This window comes from Melopsittacus undulatus, chromosome 6 (genome assembly GCF_012275295.1).
Source record: "Melopsittacus undulatus isolate bMelUnd1 chromosome 6, bMelUnd1.mat.Z, whole genome shotgun sequence".
In the NCBI taxonomy this organism is placed as follows: domain Eukaryota; kingdom Metazoa; phylum Chordata; class Aves; order Psittaciformes; family Psittaculidae; genus Melopsittacus; species Melopsittacus undulatus.
This window is the reverse complement of record NC_047532.1, coordinates 19,314,912-19,335,553: the sequence shown is the minus strand read 5'-3', so window position 1 is coordinate 19,335,553 and position 20,642 is coordinate 19,314,912. Positions and strand designations below refer to the sequence as shown.

The 20,642-nt window shown below is 51.7% G+C and overlaps 1 protein-coding gene across 1 annotated transcript in view; it reads right to left on the bottom strand.

The window, feature by feature from the left end:
• Window positions 1–20,642, bottom strand: part of ZSWIM5 (zinc finger SWIM-type containing 5) — a 100,400-nt gene that overhangs the window by 16,412 nt on the left and 63,346 nt on the right. The window contains exons 2-4 of the mRNA XM_034063870.1: window positions 13,762–14,118; window positions 4,988–5,136; window positions 4,171–4,321 (exon numbers count right to left, since the gene is read on the bottom strand). Coding sequence (XP_033919761.1) covers window positions 4,171–4,321; window positions 4,988–5,136; window positions 13,762–14,118 — 657 coding nt within the window. The remainder of the gene's footprint in view (window positions 1–4,170; window positions 4,322–4,987; window positions 5,137–13,761; window positions 14,119–20,642) is intronic.

The window sequence follows — 20,642 nt, the reverse complement described above, 5'->3', positions numbered from 1 at the left end:
CTCTGGGTTACAGCTGAGCTTTGGTGGTACTTTTGGGGTGCCTCTCCTGGGTCCTCTGATGGTTGCAACTTGTGGACATCTTTGGTTCCAAGTCATTAATAAGGCTTAGAGGCTGTGCTCCAGCTCCTTGGAATGGCTTGGCTTGGCAGAAGAGACATCATGGTGTCATGACACAGATGAAGGCAGCAGCATTGCACCCAGGAACATGAAAAGCAACCATAGGCACTGAAGATCAGCAAATACACAAAGCAGCCCTTGGATGGTCCAGCTCCATCCACACCTCAGCTCTGCTGCTTTCAGGAAACCGCACTGAAACCCCGCTCTTTGCTGATGAACAAGGAGGAATGAGACTTCTGAGCTGCAGTATCAGTGATTAATGCACACACAAGAGAAGGCCTATCTCTTTAGTGGCTTTCAGGGCCCATTCTTCCCAGTGCAGGTCTATGCCACACTCCAGGCTCCATAGAGGCTGCATGGACACAGCATCTTTGACTAAATCAGGTCACAGCAGCAGAAAATGAGTCCTCCTTAAGGCTGTGGTTCCTGTCCCTCAGCTGAGCAGTGGGTGCCTGCTCACTGCCACCCTGAGGGCATAAACCTCTGCCACCCGCAGGAATCGGATGCGCCCGTTGGATTGTTGGCTCCCACAGCTCAGCTAAGGTATGATCCTCGGAAGCCTCATGACTTTGCAGCCTATTTTTGGGAGCCCTCTGAGGCATCCCTTGCCTGTCAAAATGCTGTGTCCCTGGGCTCTCCTGCAGATGGGAAGCTGTGGCACGGAGGTGGGGATGAGGAGGCAGGAGAGATTCGCATCTGTCTCAGCCACAGTTGTTATCTGAGAGATGGAAAAGAGGGGTTTTCTGAGCCCTGTGGTCAAGTGACATCAGCTGACAGCACAAGTGACTCCTGTCCTGAGCCAGGCTGGGTCAGGCTGTGTCTGTTCACATGCTGCAGAAACCTTCATCTGAACTTTCCGACGGCAGGAGGTTAAGCACGGAACAAAGCGGCAGATCACGATTAAGCTAAGCCTCTAAACAAAAATGCTTTTTGATGATGGGGCTGGGTGCAGGGACAAAGTGTGTGTGGGGGGGCAGGTCGGAGCCTTCCCAGCGCAGCAGTCCCGGCTGCCAGCCCTGGAGAGGCCAGGCGCTCCCGATCCCGCGCCCGAGTTTCCAAACCATCAAAGAAACTCTCCTGTTTCCCACAGGGTCGCTCCCCGGCTTAATCTGCTGAAATTCCCCACTGTAAACAAGTGGCCGAGATAAATAAACCCGTCTGCGGGCAGATTAAGGTCAGGCTGCACTTCAGCTGGTTTTTCGTCTATTTTCTGTAATTAGGCTTTAATCGTAAGTACTAATGCGCCAGGGCAAATGCTCCCACGCCGCAGAGCTCTCCATCCAGCAGGTCTTTCCTTCGGCTCCCCAGCAGACGGGGCAGTGATGCTCAGTTGGCAGCACAAGCACAAGCAAACGATGCTGTTTTTATTGATATAATCCCTTTTTCCCCCCCCACCCCTCCACCCTTTTAAAACTCTGAAATCCTGCAAAATCCTTTACATTTTCCCCAGCATAAACCCACAATCTTCTTTAGGGCTGATCTTCCTCCAATCCCACACAAGTCTGTGATGCAGCCTTTGCTAAAATCGATGATTAATTATTAAACACGTGCCCAAAAATCATTTCTGTGAGGTTCATTTTTCTCTTCCACGTGGCAGGGGAACACGGGCTGTGCCGGGGCTTCCCGCAGCAGCTAGCAACAGGCCCCTAATCCCTCCCCTTGGCAGCAGCAGCAACGCCGGGCAGCTTTGGCATCTGCAGCCCGCAGGCGGTTGGACAACATGCCTTCACTGCCCCACGTGCCCCAGCTACTGTTACCCATCCAGTGATGGCCTGGGACATCTCTCTGCATTGCTAATGGTCATTACTGGTGCACGCCCCAAGTCACTGCAGGTCTGGTCCCTCTGTGCGTCCATTAAGTCAAGGGAGGTGATTCTGCCCCTCTGCTCTGCTGTGGTGAGACCCCACCTGGAGTACTGCATCCAGCTCTGGAGTTCTCAGTATGGGAAAGGCATGGAGCTGCTGGAGACGGTCCAGAGGAGGCCATGAAAATGATCAGAGGAATGGAGCACCTCTCCTATGAGGAAAGGCTGAGAGAGAATTGGGGTTGTTCAGCTTGGAGAAAATAAGACTTCAAGGAGAGCTTATTGCAGCCTTTCAGTACTTAAAGGGGGCCTATGAGAAAGATGGGGAAAGACTTCAGCAGATCCTGTTGCGATACTATGAGAGTGATGGTTTTGGACTAAAAGAGGAGATTCAGGCTGGACAAGGATGAAATTCTTTACAATGAGGGTGGTAAAACCCTTGCACTGGCTGCCCAGAGAGGTGGTGGATGTGCCACCCATGGAGATGTCCAAGGCCAGGCTGGATGTGGTTCTGAGCAATCTGATCTAGTTGAAGTTGCTCCTGCTCATTGCAGGGGGTGTGGACTAGATGACCTTTGAAGGTCCCTTCCAACCCAAACTATGATTCAGAGGGATGATCTGCACCTGCAGCAAATGCTTCCCAAGGCTAAATCCAAAGACTTCTGTATAATGGGGGCAATAATCCCTACTTTTGAGTCTAGTCCATGCACATCCTGCCCTGGAGCCACTTCTTGGACCATCACTGTGTCCTCTGCAGGGGCTTCTCTTCAGCACACAGATGCCCAGACCCTCCTGCATGCCTTTCCTGCACCAGGCGAGCCACTTGCTCTGACGTGCATTGGCTGGCACCATGCTTCACCTGCTGTCACACTGATCCAGCCTTAGTAGAGCCCTGACGTTCCTTGGCCACCTTGCCATCTGCTGACGGGGACGTGCTGTCACCTCCTCCCATTCTGTCAACCAAAACCACACACATCAACGTTGTCCCTGCATGGCTGAGACTGAAACCCAACCACTCCTGCCTCCTGCGTGGAGGGAGGGAGGGCTCTCGGCTTGGAGGGTGGGTTTGAAACCTGACCAAATAATCTGGGTGAATTGTTTCCTGTGTCCAGGCCTCCCTGCCATCCATCCATCCACATTTCACCAATGTGTTTGTTTTCTTCCATGTGGAAAGTCTGGCTTGGTGGATTTGGCCATGTCTTCAGGATTTTCGCATATCCAAACATCTAGCTGCAGCGTCCCAAAATCCTGGAAACATCTTCTTGGCAAGCAAGCACAGACAAGCTCTCCAGAGCTGGTATAGTTATTTCCATCCACAGAACTTCACACAGAAGCAAGACATCCCACCCGTGCCCGGCCCTTGTCTGCATTGTTTGGCCAGGCTCTCCAGTCTCACAGCTATGTCTGCATTTATTAGGCACTTGGTAGGAGGATCTGGGATCCCAGCTGCAGTTTCAGCTGCTCAAGACCCTGGACCACCTTCTTCCAGCTCTACAACATCACTTTGGTACCAACCCATGAACCCTTGTTCTTACACAAGAAGATCAGCAGGCAGCAGAAGATCAAATTTACTATGGCACAAGCCATAACCATAAGATGCGTTAGCCCAAGTTAGCAGAACTGCTGGGTTAACTCCACCACACACCCAACCTCCCTGGGCCCAGCTCATCTAAATGTTTCATTCTAATGATATTACAGTGTCACCCAGCTGAGCTGGTGTCTAAGGAGCTTAGCTACAACTACCCAGAACTGCATTTCCCTTCTAGCCAGGCCCTGTGCTGGCCATCCTACCCCCTTACCCTGGAAACATGCACCAGTGCAGGCAGAAATCTGTTAGATGGGATGAGACTTGAGGATCTGCCTTTCCTCCTCCAGGAAAAGCACTTCCATGTCCAGGCTACATCCAGCCTTTGGAGCTCACCAGCCCCTGTGCCCTCCCTTGCCAAGGCTTCAGAGCAGCACCCCAAGCACCAGGCTACTCCAAGTATAGGGCCAACCATGTTTTACACATGGATGATGATCCTTGACCCCTTTGCAGGAGAGGGGCTGGTTTAAGGTGTTGAACTGTGTAGCTTGAGCCTGATCCAGCTGTCCCACAAGTATTTCCCCAACAGGGGACAGAGTTAGCTCCTGCCATCTCTCAGGGTCTCTGCCCCAACAAAAGAGCCTCAAGGCCTCTGGGATGATGTCTGCTGGCCCAGCAGCCCAGGCAACCCTGCTGCTGCTCTCTGCAAGGTGGTGACCCTTACCCAACTCATCCCACAGCTGCCGGCACTTCTCCGTTATGCCTGTTCCCTGCTGCCTCCAGAGGGAGAGCCGAGGATCAGCCATGAACTGCTCTGTTATCAACGTCAGCATCCTGGCCCCGTTGGAGTCCCTCATGCGCAGCATCTCCCGGACCTGGAAAGGACAGAGTGAAGGTCTTTTGTGAGACAAACCACGATCCCTCAGAGGTGTTTAAGACATTGTCACCTGGCTGGCAACCCACGGTTCCCTCAGAATGGGGATCCAGACTGTCAACATATATGATTATAGAATCACAGAACGGTTTGGGTTGGAAAGAACCTTAAGACCATCCAGTTCCAAGGATAGTCATACATTATAATACTCATGCAATGGCTGTGACGTGGCTGGTTGGAATTCAGCTGTGCAGCAGCCACAGCGTAGGCTGTGAAGACGACCAAGCAATCAAGAAAATGAAAACAAGGCCCTTCTGCAAAGAAAGGGAGAGCCCGCAGGCTGGTGCCACCTCAGCATGGTCTTAGTTTGCTCTGCAGGGTTGGCCTTCCCTCCACCATACTGATGGGGAGATGGGAAAAGTCCTTCCTCGCACAGGGATCACAGCAAGCCCATGGCGAGGGAGGAAAGGATCTGCCAGGAGAGCGGGTGAGACAACCCAGGCCTGACCCAGAGCCTGGATTACAACCGCCTGCTCCGTGACCAGGCAAGAAGGCACTGGAGCAGAGATTCCCAGCTGTGACGGGCACCCTGCCAGGGCAGCCGGCGAGCTGCCGGCTACGTGACACACAGAGCGGAGAGGGGAGAGAGCAGTGGGTGCCTCCTCACCTTGGCAAACATGGAGTTGAGCTGCTTCCCCGAGCCGTAGTACCCTCCCTGAGATAGGAACAGCTTCACCTGCTCCCGAACTTGTTCCTCGTCCAAGTGCCAGCAGTTCTCGTCATCAATGCTGGCCCCAGCAGTGGGGTCGGGAGCGCCTGGGGGCATGGGGAGGGAGGAGAAAAGAGACAAATGTGTTTAGAACAGCAGTCCCACCAGCAAGAAGTGGACCTACCTCTGTTATATATGGACCCACCTCTATTTTATCAGATGAGGTGTGGGAAAACCAACCAGGTTCCAGGCAGTGAGCCCCAGCTGGCAGCATCATGCTCTCCTTCCACTGCTCAGCCATCAGGAAGGATCCTGACCACAGAGTTAATGCCAGCCCTTTTCCCTCTGCACCCCACATGAAGTGAGGCTGAGCTAGCACAGGTCAAAGCCCCAGGGGTGCAGGCAATGCAGCTGCAGTGCCCACAGTGCTCCCTGACTCCAGGGATTGCCCAGGGTGCATCTGCTTCACATTGCTGATTTGTTTAAGCATCAGTAAAGCTCCAGTTCCTGCAAGCCCTTCCCCCCATTAGGAACAATCTAACAAAGGCACCACTGCACTGAGGCTCCAGAGTTCTGGGTTAACACCTCGTCCTGCCCCCCATTTGCTCCAGGACAGGGGACACATCCCTGTGCATCAGTGTGCCTGTCTGGGAGAGACCCTCTGCTGAAAGAGCAAAGGATCAATAATCCTTCAAAGAGCAAACTGTAACCAGAGCAGGGCCTTTGGCAGACACACATGTGTGTTCACACACAGCCTGCATTTCATCTTCCAGAGAACAAAAAAACCAGCAGAGGAAACCCCACAAGTGCTTTAAACAACAGCTTGAATCCACCTCCCTTCACCTTGCCCCTTTCAATTCCCATTTCCCCTCCCGAGCTCTGCCCTACTTCCCAGCATTGCCCCAGCTTCTCAGGCTCACAGGGCAGGAAACAGCACAGATCCAGCGAGCAGCCAGGAGTGCAAAAGGGAACAGAACCTCAGCTTTTTGGCTCCCTGCTTTTGAGTCCTGCTCTGCAGAAACTCCTCAGGGAAAACCAGTGCCAAGGAGGGACTGATATGGCTGGAGGATGCTCCGCTCCACTTTGGTTTGCTTCTCTCATCTCCTTCTTGAGAGAGGAAGGGGGTCAGCACAGGAAAAGCAAGGTGCTGCACAGACAGCCAAGGGATGCTGTAGCTGACACATTCCCAATTAAATCTTAATGATGTCTACCCCATTCAACCGGGATCTGGTTTGGGAGCAGACATTGCTTTCATCTGGAGAAAGCTCTGGATGCTGCGCACACCCCAGCTCCCTGCAACCAGGAGCTCAAACGCAATTCATGGAAATGAAGCTCCAAGGATGCCTGCTCAGCAGGGCAACTGTCTCTTCTCAGCTTGTAAGTGAGAGGACATCAACCTGAGTGGTTCTGCTCCTCCGGCAAAGGCTGAGAATGCTCCTGACCTGCTAAGACACAGCTATTTGTATGTAATGTCCTTTACAAAACTCCTCTAATTTCTGCTAACAGTCACTGCCCAAGAGCGGTTCCAGCAAGCTCTAGGCACAGCCTGCACCATGCTGAAGGGACAGGATGCTGCTCCTCCCTGTGCAGAATAATTTATAGGCTACACAACCACATAATTGGGATGGGAGCTGAGGCAGCAGAAAGGAAATCACAGCCCCTGGATGAGCAAAAGGCTTTCACCTTACAGCCCCCCATGTGCCCTGATCCTGCTCCCCTGGCACTGGTGGCCAAGCCCTTCCATAGGCCACGAGGGAGCACAACGTCACGGACAGCCCATCCTGGTCATCTCAGCTTTTCTGTGCCTTTTTCCTTCCCTCCTCTAACCCCATCCTTATCTCACAGATAAAGAGCAGACAAGCCAGTGATTATCCCCTATCAGGAACCAATGAGTAATCTGTCTACCACGAGTGCTTATCCAGCCCATCCCTGAGGTATCCCAGACGATCACATTCTTAATATCCTCCTCCCCACCATCCTGCCCGCCATTCCCAGCTGCAGCTATCCAGACCAGCCAAAGCATCTTTGCTGCCTCTATAGGGTCACCCGCCTGCATGTATAAGGACCGGGAGGGTGTGGATGCCTGGGGTGACACATCCCACTGAAGCTCAGCTCATCCTTGGTCCCTCGTGGAGGCCGATGTGACAATAAAGGTGTCAGAGTTAGCAGGATGCAAAATGTGGCTGCGTTTCTTTGGGGTTCCCGGGGCTACCCTCAGTGCTCGCCGCTCACACATAGCGTGAATGATGGAAAGCCCAAGCAGCGAGGAAAGAAGCGTGCAGCTAAATAAAACCTCCTCATCCCACGCAACACATTGAGCACTTCGCACGTTGGGGTTCGGGCCGCAGCCAAATTAGCAACACGCCTCCAAATAAAACCTAAATTTGCTTGTAAATGCATTCTGCTCTCCTATAAAAGATTCAGGGAGAGGGTTGTAATAGCAATTCCCACATGTGCAACGCAACCCAGCAGATAACGAGCTGCCCAATTACGCCGGGGAGCTGGATAAACATTTAAGAGCAAACAACGGGATTTGTGCTGGGTTTAAATATTAATGGCAGGATTTGTCCACTTCCCCTTGCCAATGTTCACACCGTGGGGGCTTCGGCAGCAGCATGCCATGACGCAGCTGATGAGTGATTCCATGTCTCAGCTCCAAAGGAGCAGGGAACGGCATGTAAAACAGCCCAGTGCCTGCGTAACACATTTCTCATATAGCAGCATTCCTGCTCCAAAGAGCCCTGTTTCAGATGTGTTGGATCTTGGTCCTGCCGGATTCAGATTTAAGGAAACACCATTGCACATCTTGACTGAAAAGAGTGTTTCGCCAGCCCGTTTACATTGGCTGTAGAAACAGAGATAAAAATGCAATCCATCACACTCCAAGCAGGCCTCCCCCTCACTGTGGGCTCAGGATTTAACTGTTTGACAGCCAAGCCAGACTTCTCCAGGCGGATACAAAGACTGAGAAAGAAGGACTGGAAAAATCTACACATCAGAAAACAGAATGAAGCCAGGCATGGAAAATTCAGTGCTTTGCTTAGAAATTAGCTGCCCACCATGAAGGAAGCAAAACGTGCTCCTGGACTGGAAAGCAGCAGGTTTCCAGGGCTGAGGAGGTGGTGGGACCTCATGGGTCATGCCAAAGCATTGGCGCATCCTGAATGCAAGATCCCAAAAGCAAGAAGGGGGAGATACATCAGCCAGGCAGCATGAGAAGCACTCCCAGAGCATCTCACCTGGAGCAGGAATGGTGACGCAAAGGAAAAAGGGTAATTATCCAGTGCCTCGAGCTGATGGTAAAAGCAATCCAAAGATGCAGGTGGCCACCTTGGCATCTCCCTCACAGTCTTCCCAGCTGACTGTGCCTAGCACACACTGGTTGCTCAGCATCAGGCCATGCTGGTCCTATGGTTGCTGGTGTCGGGGAGGGCTCTGCCAGCTGGTTGAGCCATGGAGCCTGCAGCAGGGCTGGCCGTCGTGGTAGCAGCTCACAAGGGCCATCTCATGACTGCATGTGGTGGTGTTGCTGAATGCCTCCCGGCTGCCTCTCTGGCGTCCAGAGAGAAAACAGACATGAAGGAACAGCTCCGGGCAGGGGGTGGGAAGGACATGAGCAAATAAACAAACAGCAGAAAACCTCAGAGAGAAAATAACCAGGCACCAGAAAGGAAATGAACTCTAACAACAAGGGATTAAAAATAGCAGCGAAGCCAGGAGTCAAGCTCCGCCAAGGCTCTGGGTTCATTTTCAAGGGGAGGTAGGTTGGATGGAGCCTCCGGGGCAGCCTGAGGATTCACACCCATGTCACAGCCATGGGGCAAATGAAGCCAGACCAGCTCCCAACATGATGGCTAGGAGTTCTCTGGTCCAGCTGATACCAGTGTTGGGTCCAGCTTGTCAAGCAGGAAGCCAACTTGTCAAGCATCACACATGGTCTGGGGTAATTCAGTAACCCCAGTAGCTCTGCAAGGCAAGGGGGAAGAGCTGCCAATTGAGACTTTATTTCCAGCACACAGGTGTGTTATTTTCCCTTACATTCACATCAGCTCAGCAACCAGGAACAAGAATCCCCTGGAGACCTGACCTTCTCCTCATCCCCAGTGGGCAGGCAGAACTTCAAACAGATTTACTGGTGCTGCCCTCCAGATGCTGTCATGGGATGATCTCAAAGTTAAAGACTGCCTGAGGACTCCTCAAACATCAGCCCTGGCACACTGTGACAGGATAAGCAGGCAGGGACTTTCCACACAGCCAACTTGCTGTGCATAAGAGCAAGATGGACCAACAAGTGAAGGACAGTATTAGTCCAGGAACTAAAGGAAAGCCTTAAGGTGGTCAAGAATACATCTGGGATAAAAGTGAAAAGAGGAAGCAGAAGGCTCCTTAAGGCTTTTGCATAAGCAGATCTGGTTTTCCCATAGTAAATCCTGAGCAGCCATTCCCACCAAGAGTCCTCTCCTCCAAGGAAGCTCCGAGGAAGGTCCTGCAGGACCACAGAGGCCCCTTGGTGATTCACACTGACTCTCCACTGGCTTGGCCTTGGAAGGAGCTGCTCTTGCACTGCAAAACAGCAGAGGTTTTGTGGCTCTTCCCACTTCTGCCTGAGAAGAGTATCCCAGCCTTTTGATAGCATCAGCTGAGTGTCACAGACACTGTGTGACCCCCTGGCATTTCCGTGGGGCAGACAGACTGTCCCAGCCACATCTCCTGGGCTGAGGGCAGCAGCTCCCCTGCCATGATGCTCAAGCAGAGCAAGTTACCAAGCTGCAAACACCAGGGCTGCCAAATCCTCCTGTTCCTTACCCATGGAAGGAAGGGACAGACTTCACTGAGGATACACAAAGGATACCTCTAAGCCTCAAATCTTCTGGCCCCATAGCCATCAGAGCTGCCGCTCCTGTCTTTAAGCTTCTAATTAAAGATTTTAATGACCACTGTCTCTGGCCCTGCAGTGGTTTCCATCAGCCTCTTCCTTCAGCCTTCCTCTTTCCATCAGCCTTCCTTCCTTGGCCACAGGCTGCTCCTCAAGAATAATCTCACATTTGCCTCCGAAGTCCCAACACATCCCAATGACAGGCTCAAAGGATGTTTCTGAGAGCAGCTTTCTCCTGCACGCCCCACACTGATCCTGCCTTTCTCTTAAAATGAACTCAAATCATTCCCTGCAAGCTGTGCCACAACACAAAAGGAGGTGAATGCAACCTCCCAAATCCGCTGGATGGCTTGGACCCTGAGCACTCGCTGCTAACGGGTGTTGGGTACACACAGTGAGAGCAGCAAACTGAGCATTGCTATCAGGACTCACTGATGCTTCTGAGCTCCCCCTCCTCCACACTGCTTACTTTTGGCCCCCAATTTCCTCTCTCTGCCTACAATTCACATTCCAGCTCTTTTTCACAGCCTTGCCTTCTCCAATACCTCCTGGCCCTCTCTGAAATACTTTACTGCACTGAAGCACGCACTCTCTGCTCTTCATTTGCACCTCAAAAAGAGACACTCTTCCCATGTTTCATGGTAGCAGAGCACGGAACCCCCCCCAGTGGCAAAGCTGCACTTACCCCAGCACATCCCACCATGGCCAGTGGCCCAAGCCACTGTCTCCGCTTGCATTTCCCCATGGCCAGGGTGTCCCAAGGGCAAACCAATGCGAACCCTGAGCTGATGCTCTCGGAGGAGTGGAGGGAGCAGGGTACCACGGTGGCTACCAAGAGATGCTCCTCACTCCATTGGAGGCCTGGCTGTCCATTGGAGGCCTGGCTATCGGATCCAAGCTCCCGAGCTGCACGACCCCAGCACGAAAACCCAAGCAGCCACGGGTCACATTCAGCAGTGCAACAACAGCCTTGCTCCATGCCACACAGTCATGCCACTGGCTTTGTCCCCAGGCAGGGACACACTTGGGGAGGGGACGCAGCAGCACTGACCCCCACCCTGGTGTCCTCACTCCAGCTGCCACTTCAGACGCGGAGGTGTCAGACACGTGAGACGCTCTCGCTGTGAGCACGCTGCCCTTTGCAGCCGGCTGTGAGAGCAGAAATGTGACCCACTTAAGCAGGCAGAGGTCAAGTGGGGAGCAGAGCGGCAGGCACACCTAGAGCGCTGCGCTCCGATTGAATCCTTCGAGAACACGCGAGCGCCTTGGCTGCGCTCCAGGGCTCCATCATTACTGGATAGTTTGCATTTCCTTCTAGGAAGGCAGCCGGGAAGATCGGCATGCGGCACACAGCCCGCGGCTACAGACTCCTGCAAGGAACAAAGCTCTGACGCCCCGAGACGAGTGTGCCAGACAATGGCCTGTGATTTTCTTTGCCGTTCAGGCTCTGCAGGGGGAGAAGGAGCAGCCCTGAAAATCCTTATTTTACACAACCAGACAATCTCCTTCCACAAGGGGCATTCCCCAGCCAGCCTGGAGCACTCCCGAGGTGCAGAATCAGCTCCTTTGTCACACGTGCTCACCATCAATGTGGAAAGAGCAGCTCTTTGAGTGACTAAAGGCAGGTGGGGAAGAACCAATGCTGATCTGAAGCTCAACAGACCTCTCCTCATAAGAAATGAGGGGGAAAATGAAAGGATTTCTGGAGAGGCTGTTCTTGCTCCAAGGGGTAATAACCTCAGGTGTCCAATGCACACACTGGGTTACTGTTCGGGCTGCAGAGGTTGGCCAGCCAAAATCCACTTTGACTTTAACCCCAAGGTGAACGAAGGTGTGAGCCCAAGGGTCTGAACTAGACACAGACAAGCAATGCACATGTAAGTCCATAAAGCTCTATGCAAAGTGTACCTTGAGGAATTCCAAATCCCAGGATCAGCAATCCTGCATGAAACACAACTGGGAAGGGCAACATGGGGGAAATATCTGGATCCCTTTCAACGGGAACCCCAAAATTGCTCTCTTATATGCAGCCCCACACACTCTGGGCTTACTCCTTACCCTGAGACCACTGCTCAAGTAGCTCTGTGATATACTTGCACTGCAGCTGTGCTTCATCAGCAGGACAAGGAGGGCAAAGCTTAAACCACTGGTCAGGACCGAGAGCCAAAGTCCTGGACAACATCGCTCTGAACCTGAATATGAAGGGTTCTAAAGCCTTCCTTTTCACAGGGTGCAACATCTATGGTTCTTAGAGCACCTTCAGATCATTTCATCAGCCTAAGGCTGATCTGCATCCTGCTCTAAGATGAGACAAGGCTGTTGCTCTGCTTGCAGAGGCATTTACTCACTTGTGCCCCCAGCCAGGCAGCCACATGGGTGTGGGACAGGTGCTACCTTCTGCTGGGTAAGTCAACAGCGTCTCTGTCGGCTCAAAATCACACACTGGAGTGCGTGAATTTGCATGAGTGTGACGGGACAGAGAAATGTTGCTGTGTTTTTTAAAGCCACTTGTAAAAACAAGAGGCAGATACTGAACTGGAGCCAACATCTGTATCTTTGTAAGACCCAATCACCAGCCTTTTGCTGACTCCAGAGCAATAAATATTCTGAGCCTTAAAGGCTTTTCTTCAATCTGCTTAGGAGAAAGCAGCCTCAAACAATGGCCAAGAAGGGATCTTGTCCAACCTCAGCTTCAGTGGATCAGCTCAGGGAGGGAACAGACCTCACCAGATTCTCGCAGTACCACAACTCCTCATTCTTTTTTAATGACAAGAAAAGAGGAACTGCCCCCAAAAGCCAGTAATTTAGAGCACAACCACACACGCAGCAGATGTGGGCCAGTGGGGAAGACAAAAGCCTCTCACAAGGTAGGAGCAGGAACGACCAGATAGAGGGAGGGGAAAACATCCAGGATCAGAGCTGCCATCACCCCTGTGGTGGAGGTGGACCCCTGGCCTCACCTCTACATGTGGATTCAACCAGTTCAGATCCTATTTTAGGCTGCATATGGGACTTTTCATCTTTAGAGCACTTAAGAGGCATGTGTTAATCCTCACAACGCCCTGCCTTGGCAGATAAGTGTTCATTATCTCCGTTCCACAGCTGGTGGGACAGGCGCAGCAGGGAGCAGCTCATTGCTGCAGACCCCGGCCAACCTCAGCTCCTGGGTGCCCGGTTTGAGCTTATGAAGGGAGCCCCAGGGAGCCTGGGACACCTCCTGGGCCATCGGGCAACTGGAGCAGGGCTGGGATGGGCACCATCCATCAGGCAGTGCTTCCCAAGGGAAGAAGTCTTTCAAACACAAAGCCTCAGCACACATCTCTGCCCCCTTTGTACAGCAGGTCAGGACAGTGGCACACATTTATTATGGACAAATTAATGCCCATGGAGATTAAAGCTTTATCTACCACCAGCTCAGCTGCACCTGACTTAGACACGTGCAGGGCTGGGTTGATGTGTCCCTGTGCACTGGTGGAGCCACATCCCCACTGCACCTCCAGCACCACATCCTTCTGTGCTGGGGACTAAATGTACCTCCTTCCTCCACCCTTGGCTTCTCCATCCTATTCTGAGCTGTCTTGTGCACCATCAGTGTGTCTGCTCTGCCTTTTCTTGCCTGTTGAAGCCAGTGTTTGACAGATAAACGCAAAGAACAGAGGCAGAGTGGAGATGCATGGCCAACACAAATGTGGTCACAGCACCCATACATTAACATCAGTTTGACACTGCCACCTCTGTGCAGCAACAGACAAACATGGCAAAACAAAGGTCACCACTGTTAGTGTTAAATCATCACCTCAGCCCCAAACACGGAGCGAATCAGTGCTGAGCCACCCAAGGAGGAGGGAGGAATTACCATGCACTTGGTTGATCTCCGAGTTGGATGACAGGATCTCATCAGCCAACTTCTGGGCAGTGGGCAGCACCTCGGTGTGATGTGCCGTGATCAAATACTGAACAAACTTCTGGAGCTGGTCCCTGTTCATCTGGAAAAGGGTCTCTGAGATGGGAAGACGGAGTTTGACCTGGTCTGGCTTGCGGATCCTGTACAGTGAAAGCGCCACGACATGGGCACAGTAAAAAATGTCCTTGTTCCCGCAGCCGCATGTCACTGAGGTGATTTTGCAGCGGTCGAAGCTGATGGCCACCTTGTAGGTCACCTCTGGTTCTGTTGCAGTCGCCGGCTCCGTTACTGTCCCGCTGAGGTGGAAGCCTACAGAGGGAAAGGAGAAGAGGGAAAGGCCACATTAGCTTCCCTCTGAGCATGACCACCCATGCAAACTCTAGCAGAAGATCAAGGCCAGCCAAGGCTGCTCATGCATCCCCATGTCAAAGAGCACACCACCCAACACATACACATGTAAGTCATCCTGGTGGCTTACACCCAGCAACACCCAGCCTGTATATGAACACACTTCTGCACCAACACAGATGCAGCCAGACTCCTCGGTGAGTTATTTAACAGCCAAAGCCCCAGGGGAAGAGCAAAGCTGCTCAGTTCCCATTTGTTTAAGAGTCTCTCAGACTGTTTCTCTCCTGGGATTCATCTTCATCCACGTCTCCCTCTCACTCAATTTGCAACTCACGTGAGGGCTGGCAGAAAAAGGCCAGGTTTTCTTTTCTTTGATGAGGCAGACAAAAACCCCCACAAATTAAAGGCAACCCAACTCCAACTTCAGTCCCTCAACCAGGTAGAGCGCTCCAGGGCACGGCCACAGCTCTGAGCTCTTTACTGTGAGGGTGGTGAGGCACTGGAATGGGTTGCCCAGGGAGGTTGTGAATGCTCCATCCCTGGCAGTGTTCAAGGCCAGGTTGGACAGAGCCTTGGGTGACATGGTTTAGTGTGAGGTGTCCCTGCCCATGGCAGGGGGATTGGAACTGGATGATCTTAAGGTCCTTTCCAACCCTAACTGTTCTATGATTCTATGATTCTTCTATGCAGCAGGAACAGGAGCAATGTGCAGCCCAAAATATGGGCTGTGGGGGAAACTGCTTGCTCCTTGAGCTCCACAATATTTGCTGCTCCCATGGGAGCCTTTCCTGAAACACTGCTGCCAGGGAGCCAGCTGCTTGTTGGTGTGATCCATGCTTTGGGCTGCAGGGACAGCCCAAGTCACTCACACAAACGTATGGTGCTCCTGACAGCACCCACTGTGTCATGAAGGGGTGCAGCACCTTTGGGCGCAAGCCACATGAAGGACTCCCAACACACCTCAAACGCGGGTTAGAAGCATGAAACAGGCTTGTAAGGACCTCTGGATCCAAGGAAGGTGAATGCATCAAGTAAGCAAGGGATAAGGCCAATGAGAAAAGACTGGATGTGCATTACCCTCAATCTGAAAGCCCAGGGAGCCCTTCCCAGGAGCCAGCTGTGGAGGAGGTCCAACACCAACACTTTGCACTTACCCAGCTACATGGAAAAGGGGCATTTTTGCTCCCCCCATCCATCTGTCTTGTTCCTCAGAGGAGAACAAGGCTGCACCAGGAGGTTAATTAACACGGTCAAGTCCACCCTATGTCCCCATGGCAGAACCTGATGTGGTACCCAGACCCCGGCACTCCACTCTGCCCATCCCAGCCCTCCTCCCCAAAGAGGATGCTCACTTTTCCCTGCCACTGCAACCTTATTAAGCCCATGTTTACGCAGAAGTCCCTGCAGAGCCTGCCGTCCCCTGGAGAAGGCGTCAGACAGCTGAGAGCCCTACAATTAGCGAAAGAAAAGAAGGGGGGGTGGGTGTGAAGATTAAAATACATTAACTGCATCAAACCCTTGTGCGTTTGCCAGCTCTCACAAAGGCTTTCCGAGACAAATTTTACCAGAGGTTTTTAATAAATGGCATCAAAACCAGCTATTCACTGCCAGTCTCTTTAAAGCCACGCCAAAAACCACATTCAAATCTGATTAAGCATCAAGGAGGTCTGCTTTTACTTTAGCGCAGGGGAGGGGGAAAGCAGACCTGTCCTGCTGCCATCATCCAAAACCTACCCCATGTGCATAATGGAGCAGGAGGGAAGGGATGAACAACCCTGTGCTACCCTCTCACTCACACGCGGGAGTGGAAGTGCAGCTATGGAGATGCTGGGCTCAGCGCCGCAGGAGCAGCATAGCCAGGGGCTGACAAGCACCCCCCTTCCACACGAGTCCATGCCCCAGCAGCCAAACTATATAAATCCTGAGGATAAACTCCCAAGTGTTTATGTTTTACCACTTCTCTGGTCTGCGATGCTTGGCAGGCGGCTCCGACTCACTGCCAGCTTCTCCCCAGTTTACTTTCTGAGCAAGTTAAAAGGATTGGAAACCACATTCCTGCACAAGAATGTATGTATATATGCATACGTACACCCATAGGCACATACGCACATATATATAAAACTCTCTAAGACAAATTACTAGCTATAAACACTGCCTTGAACCGCTTACTTTCGCAGGATCATGGGCCAGACCCCACTTGGGGCTAACTGGTGTACGGCTGAAGGAACTCATTTAACCAAACAACCTGTTTCAGACAGGTCTAACTCTGAAAATACATCAACCATGGTCTGAATCCAGCCCCTCAAGAGAGGACATTTGTCCAGATACCTCTCAGGTTGCTCTCAAGGCACCCTAAAATCTGTGCTCCCCCATGTGCTGTGAGAGCCTGGCCTCACAACTCATAGCCAGTGTCCACACATCAAACAGGACCGTTCAGTGTGTCAGCAACTGCCAAGTTCACTTGGCACTTGAGCCCTAAGTCAAGTGTTGGTTTAGATTTTAGCCATGATGGCAGCAGGTCTATTTAAGATAAACTAGGAGCTCTATACAAAACATTTATCAAAAGCTTAGTCAGAAATTAAACATGGTGAGATGGGGAGAGAGAGAAGCTGGTGGGAACAGACGTGTTGTTTGGGAATATTTACATTAATGGGAGGTCAGCCTGCAGCTACCATGCTGCACCCTGCTCTGCAGCAAAGTGCAGTCCAGCACACATGGGCACTGAGCACGCCAGCTCAGCAGTGATGGGTATCGCTATCTCAGAGAAGAGTGGTGGTTAAAAGGTAGGTTATGACTCCATCACCCATCGAAGCACTCACTCCCGGTCCATAGAAAACTGATGCTACAGTCTCTAGGAGGCTATGGGTGACTCTGGAGAAGAATACCCTGTGAAAGCTGTCACTGTACCCTCCTATTCCATTCATCTTGCATCCCAGAAGCACATGGCACAGGTGATACCAGCACTCCAGCAAACAGAAACATGGCCCTGGCTGCAGACATAGGGTCTGCATAGCACCAAGAGCAAAACCATATTCCTCCTTGTCCCTCCTGCATGTTTCAATTTAAGATGTTCCCACAGCCGAGTGCTTATCTAGGACTTCATCTTCTGTTCCTTAACATAAGCTAACTTGGTGTTTGATTTGCTGCCAGCAAAGTGACAGTGCCAGGGCTTGAAAACCATGGAAAAGAAATAATTAAATACCATCTTTGTAACTACAGACTAATTACACCCCATCGGAGCCTAGCTTTGTCCCAAGAACGACATCATCTCCTCCCTGCCCCAGAACAGCCTCCCCTACTTTTACCACAGAAGCTTCCCAGTGGATGTCTCTTGGATCCAGACTGCAAAAGGAGCTGAGTTTTCACATCTGCCCCAGAAGGAGCATGGGAAGGTGCAATGAATGTTCACAGGCACACAGGGCACGGTGAACACGTCTTTTTCCTAATCCCATTTATCCATCAAATGGAAACAAAGCACTGGAGCAAGGACCTTCCCTGCATTAATGCCACAGGACATTGTGCCTCTGATTTAAATTAAAATAGACCCTAGAAATGTCTCATGGAGATTTGTGAGCTCCACACTGGTGGCACTTCCAAACCCATCATCTGGGCAACACTTTCCTCTTTGTAGCTGATAAACCTCCCAGGCTGTGAGGAACATGGATCCCTGGACTCCGAAACAGCTACAAAGGATCAGGCCTTTAGCAGGAGGCTCCAGTGCAGGAGACTTTGCTATTACAGCCATTAAGGCCTCAACAGCAGTATGTTTAACCAAGGTAAAAATTCTTTTATCTCTAACTTATTCAACTAAAGCAGCTTTGCAAACTCCCCCAGTTCTGTAAGAGCAGGCAGAATCTTTCAGCTGGGCATTTTTAACCCAGATACCCACCAGCCACCCATCAGGAGAAAATACTGGTGTTCTGCAGCTCCAACCCACCACTGGACCAGCTGTGGATGCCCATAGTCTCAAATCCTCCAGCAAACCCCTAAAGGTAAAGCCAATGTTCAAGTGCGGAGACACGCAGACCACAGGTAGGAATTTAAACCCCAGAAACAAGCAAAACCCTGGTGTAACCCCTTCCATTCCTATACCTGTGTCACGAGAGCCCTCCAACAGCCATGAGCAGGAGGAGGGAGAGGAGGACCCCACAACTACACCAGCCGGGAACTTGAGAGCTCAGCTCTGCTCCCTCTGGCAGTTGCTGCTCACAGCCATCCCCCGGATTTCACACCACAGCCCGGAAGAAGTCACAGTTGTCATTCGCAAAGTTTTGCCACTCGGAAAAATGAGCTCGCTCTTCCCAGGCGCAGCACTCGCTTGCCTTTCATGGGATGCTAACGCAGTCCTGGCCGGGAGGCAGCCCTCACACAACAGCAGCCATCTCTAGGACCTAACCCTGGACCAGCAGGGACCAGCTGAGGTTGCTGCACTGCGCAAGAGGATGGGGAGCAGTGACACAGGTAATGCGAGGAGCACTTCTTCACATCACTGTGGCTCCTCTGCAGGCTTTTCTCTGCATTTGTGTAAACCCTGAAGCAGGGCAAGGAGCAGCTCTGCAAAGGGAAACGGGCTGCCACATCCACCCCGGTGAGCAAGGACTGCTGGTGGATGCAGCCACACACTGTACACAGAAAACTCACCCCCACATCTGGCTGTCAAAACCCTCAAGTGACCTCCTAGTAACTGAGGCTGATGTTTTAGGCAGCCCCTGTTAGGAGCAATGTGATGGGAAGTTCATCCATGCAGCTTCCTGAAGGCACCAGGCACATCCTCCTGCATCCTGGCCAGAGAGGGGTGGCTGCAGCAGACAGCAGCTTGGCTCCTCACTGCTCCTGTAGTCAGTACAGAGCTCCCAGGACCCCATTTCAAATCTGTGTTTGGGAAGCAATGCCTTCAAGCAGGCAGGAGCTCTGCAAAACCAAACAGGAACAAACACACAGATATTTATGGGGCACAGCAGATGCAGACGAGGTAAACTGAAGTTCTCACTCAGCCCAAGTCGTATACATGAGGTTAACATGACCCAAATATATCTCTTTTTTCCTAATTTCCAAACCACAGCGGAAAAGTATTTTAAACTAAAGCGATTCCAAGCTCTTTAGTGATTAAGCGGACTGCAGCTCTAGCTCCTAGTGGAAAAACCATTTGTTTTTCCACTGTGTGAAAGCCGTAACTAGCAATGAATAATAATTGCTGCACCGTGTGTTATTTATAAGCCATTCTCAGCCACATTTCCATGCCTTGAAACAGCAGCTTTCTGAACGTGAACTTAAAATCGGTCAATATTTGTAATGTAGACAACACCCGTGGGAGGAAGGTGTCGGTGTGTTCATGCAGTGGGAAGCTGAGGTTAGTAACATCCCCCAAAGCTTTCCAGCTTCTAGATCAATTCCTCCAGCCGGCTGATGCTGACAATTGCTCAGTCCCTGACCTTGCAGTTGGAAAGGAGATGGGCTCATGAACTCATTTGCACATGACAATGCTCCAGCAAAGTGAATCATCTGCCTCCGATAGTAACGGAGAGTATGGTGCGCCCCAGCCCTCCCGGGCTCCATTCAACCAGCTCAGGGCTGGCCTTTTGTGCTGCCAGTGCAAGAAAGACTCTGCTGAAGATGTGTGCAATTAAACCCACTTTTCTTGTTGCTCTTTTGATTCAGAGCGGCTCAATGAGAGGCACCCTAGGCAGGTGTTGTCACACACAGATAAAATGTGCCTTTTCAGAGCGCCGGCAGACAAAAAGAAAGAGGGTAAGGCTGAATCAATTGCCATTTCTCCCTTGCAAAATAGGGAATCCAGGCTTCCAGTGAGTCGAATGAGCAGAGCTGCTATGGATTTACATCCTCCCTCCTCCCCAAAGCAATTCCTTTTTGTGACCACAGGCAAAGGTTTTGCTGTTGAATGAGACCTTGGCAGGGATGAAGAAGGCAGGCAATGGCTGGCCAGGAGGATGCTGCCCCAGCAGAACACTGTTGTGATTCTGTTGTACCCTTTCCCCTCACATGGTCCCCCACCATGCTCCTGTCCTTGCCCAGTCATTTCCACCCTGGAAAAGCACCTCTGGCTCTGCAGAGCTAACAAAGACCATTAATAGCCCCCAAAGACCATTAACAGCCTCTGTGAAGGAGCTGTGCCTGCAGCTAAGCTGACACTGAAAGAGCTGTAACAAAGGGATACAGTTGAGTAGGAAAGGATGCTCTGTGCTTGCAAGCATCCCCACACATACCTACAGCCTCAGACACCAACTACCACAGGTTTAGGAGAAATATTCTCTCTCTGGGTAGGCCAGGGAGGAAGCACGAGCTGCAGCTGTGAACAGAGGAGATGCAAGTGGGGCTGTTTGTGCTGGAGGGAGCAGTAAGCTCCTCTGAGCAGCTGAGTAAGCTGGAGGGATGCTCTCTCTGCCATCTGCTCTGATCCCACAACACCTCCTGCAAATGAAGAGTCAATCCACTGGTTTCTATCCCTGTTAACCTCTAATCAGCCA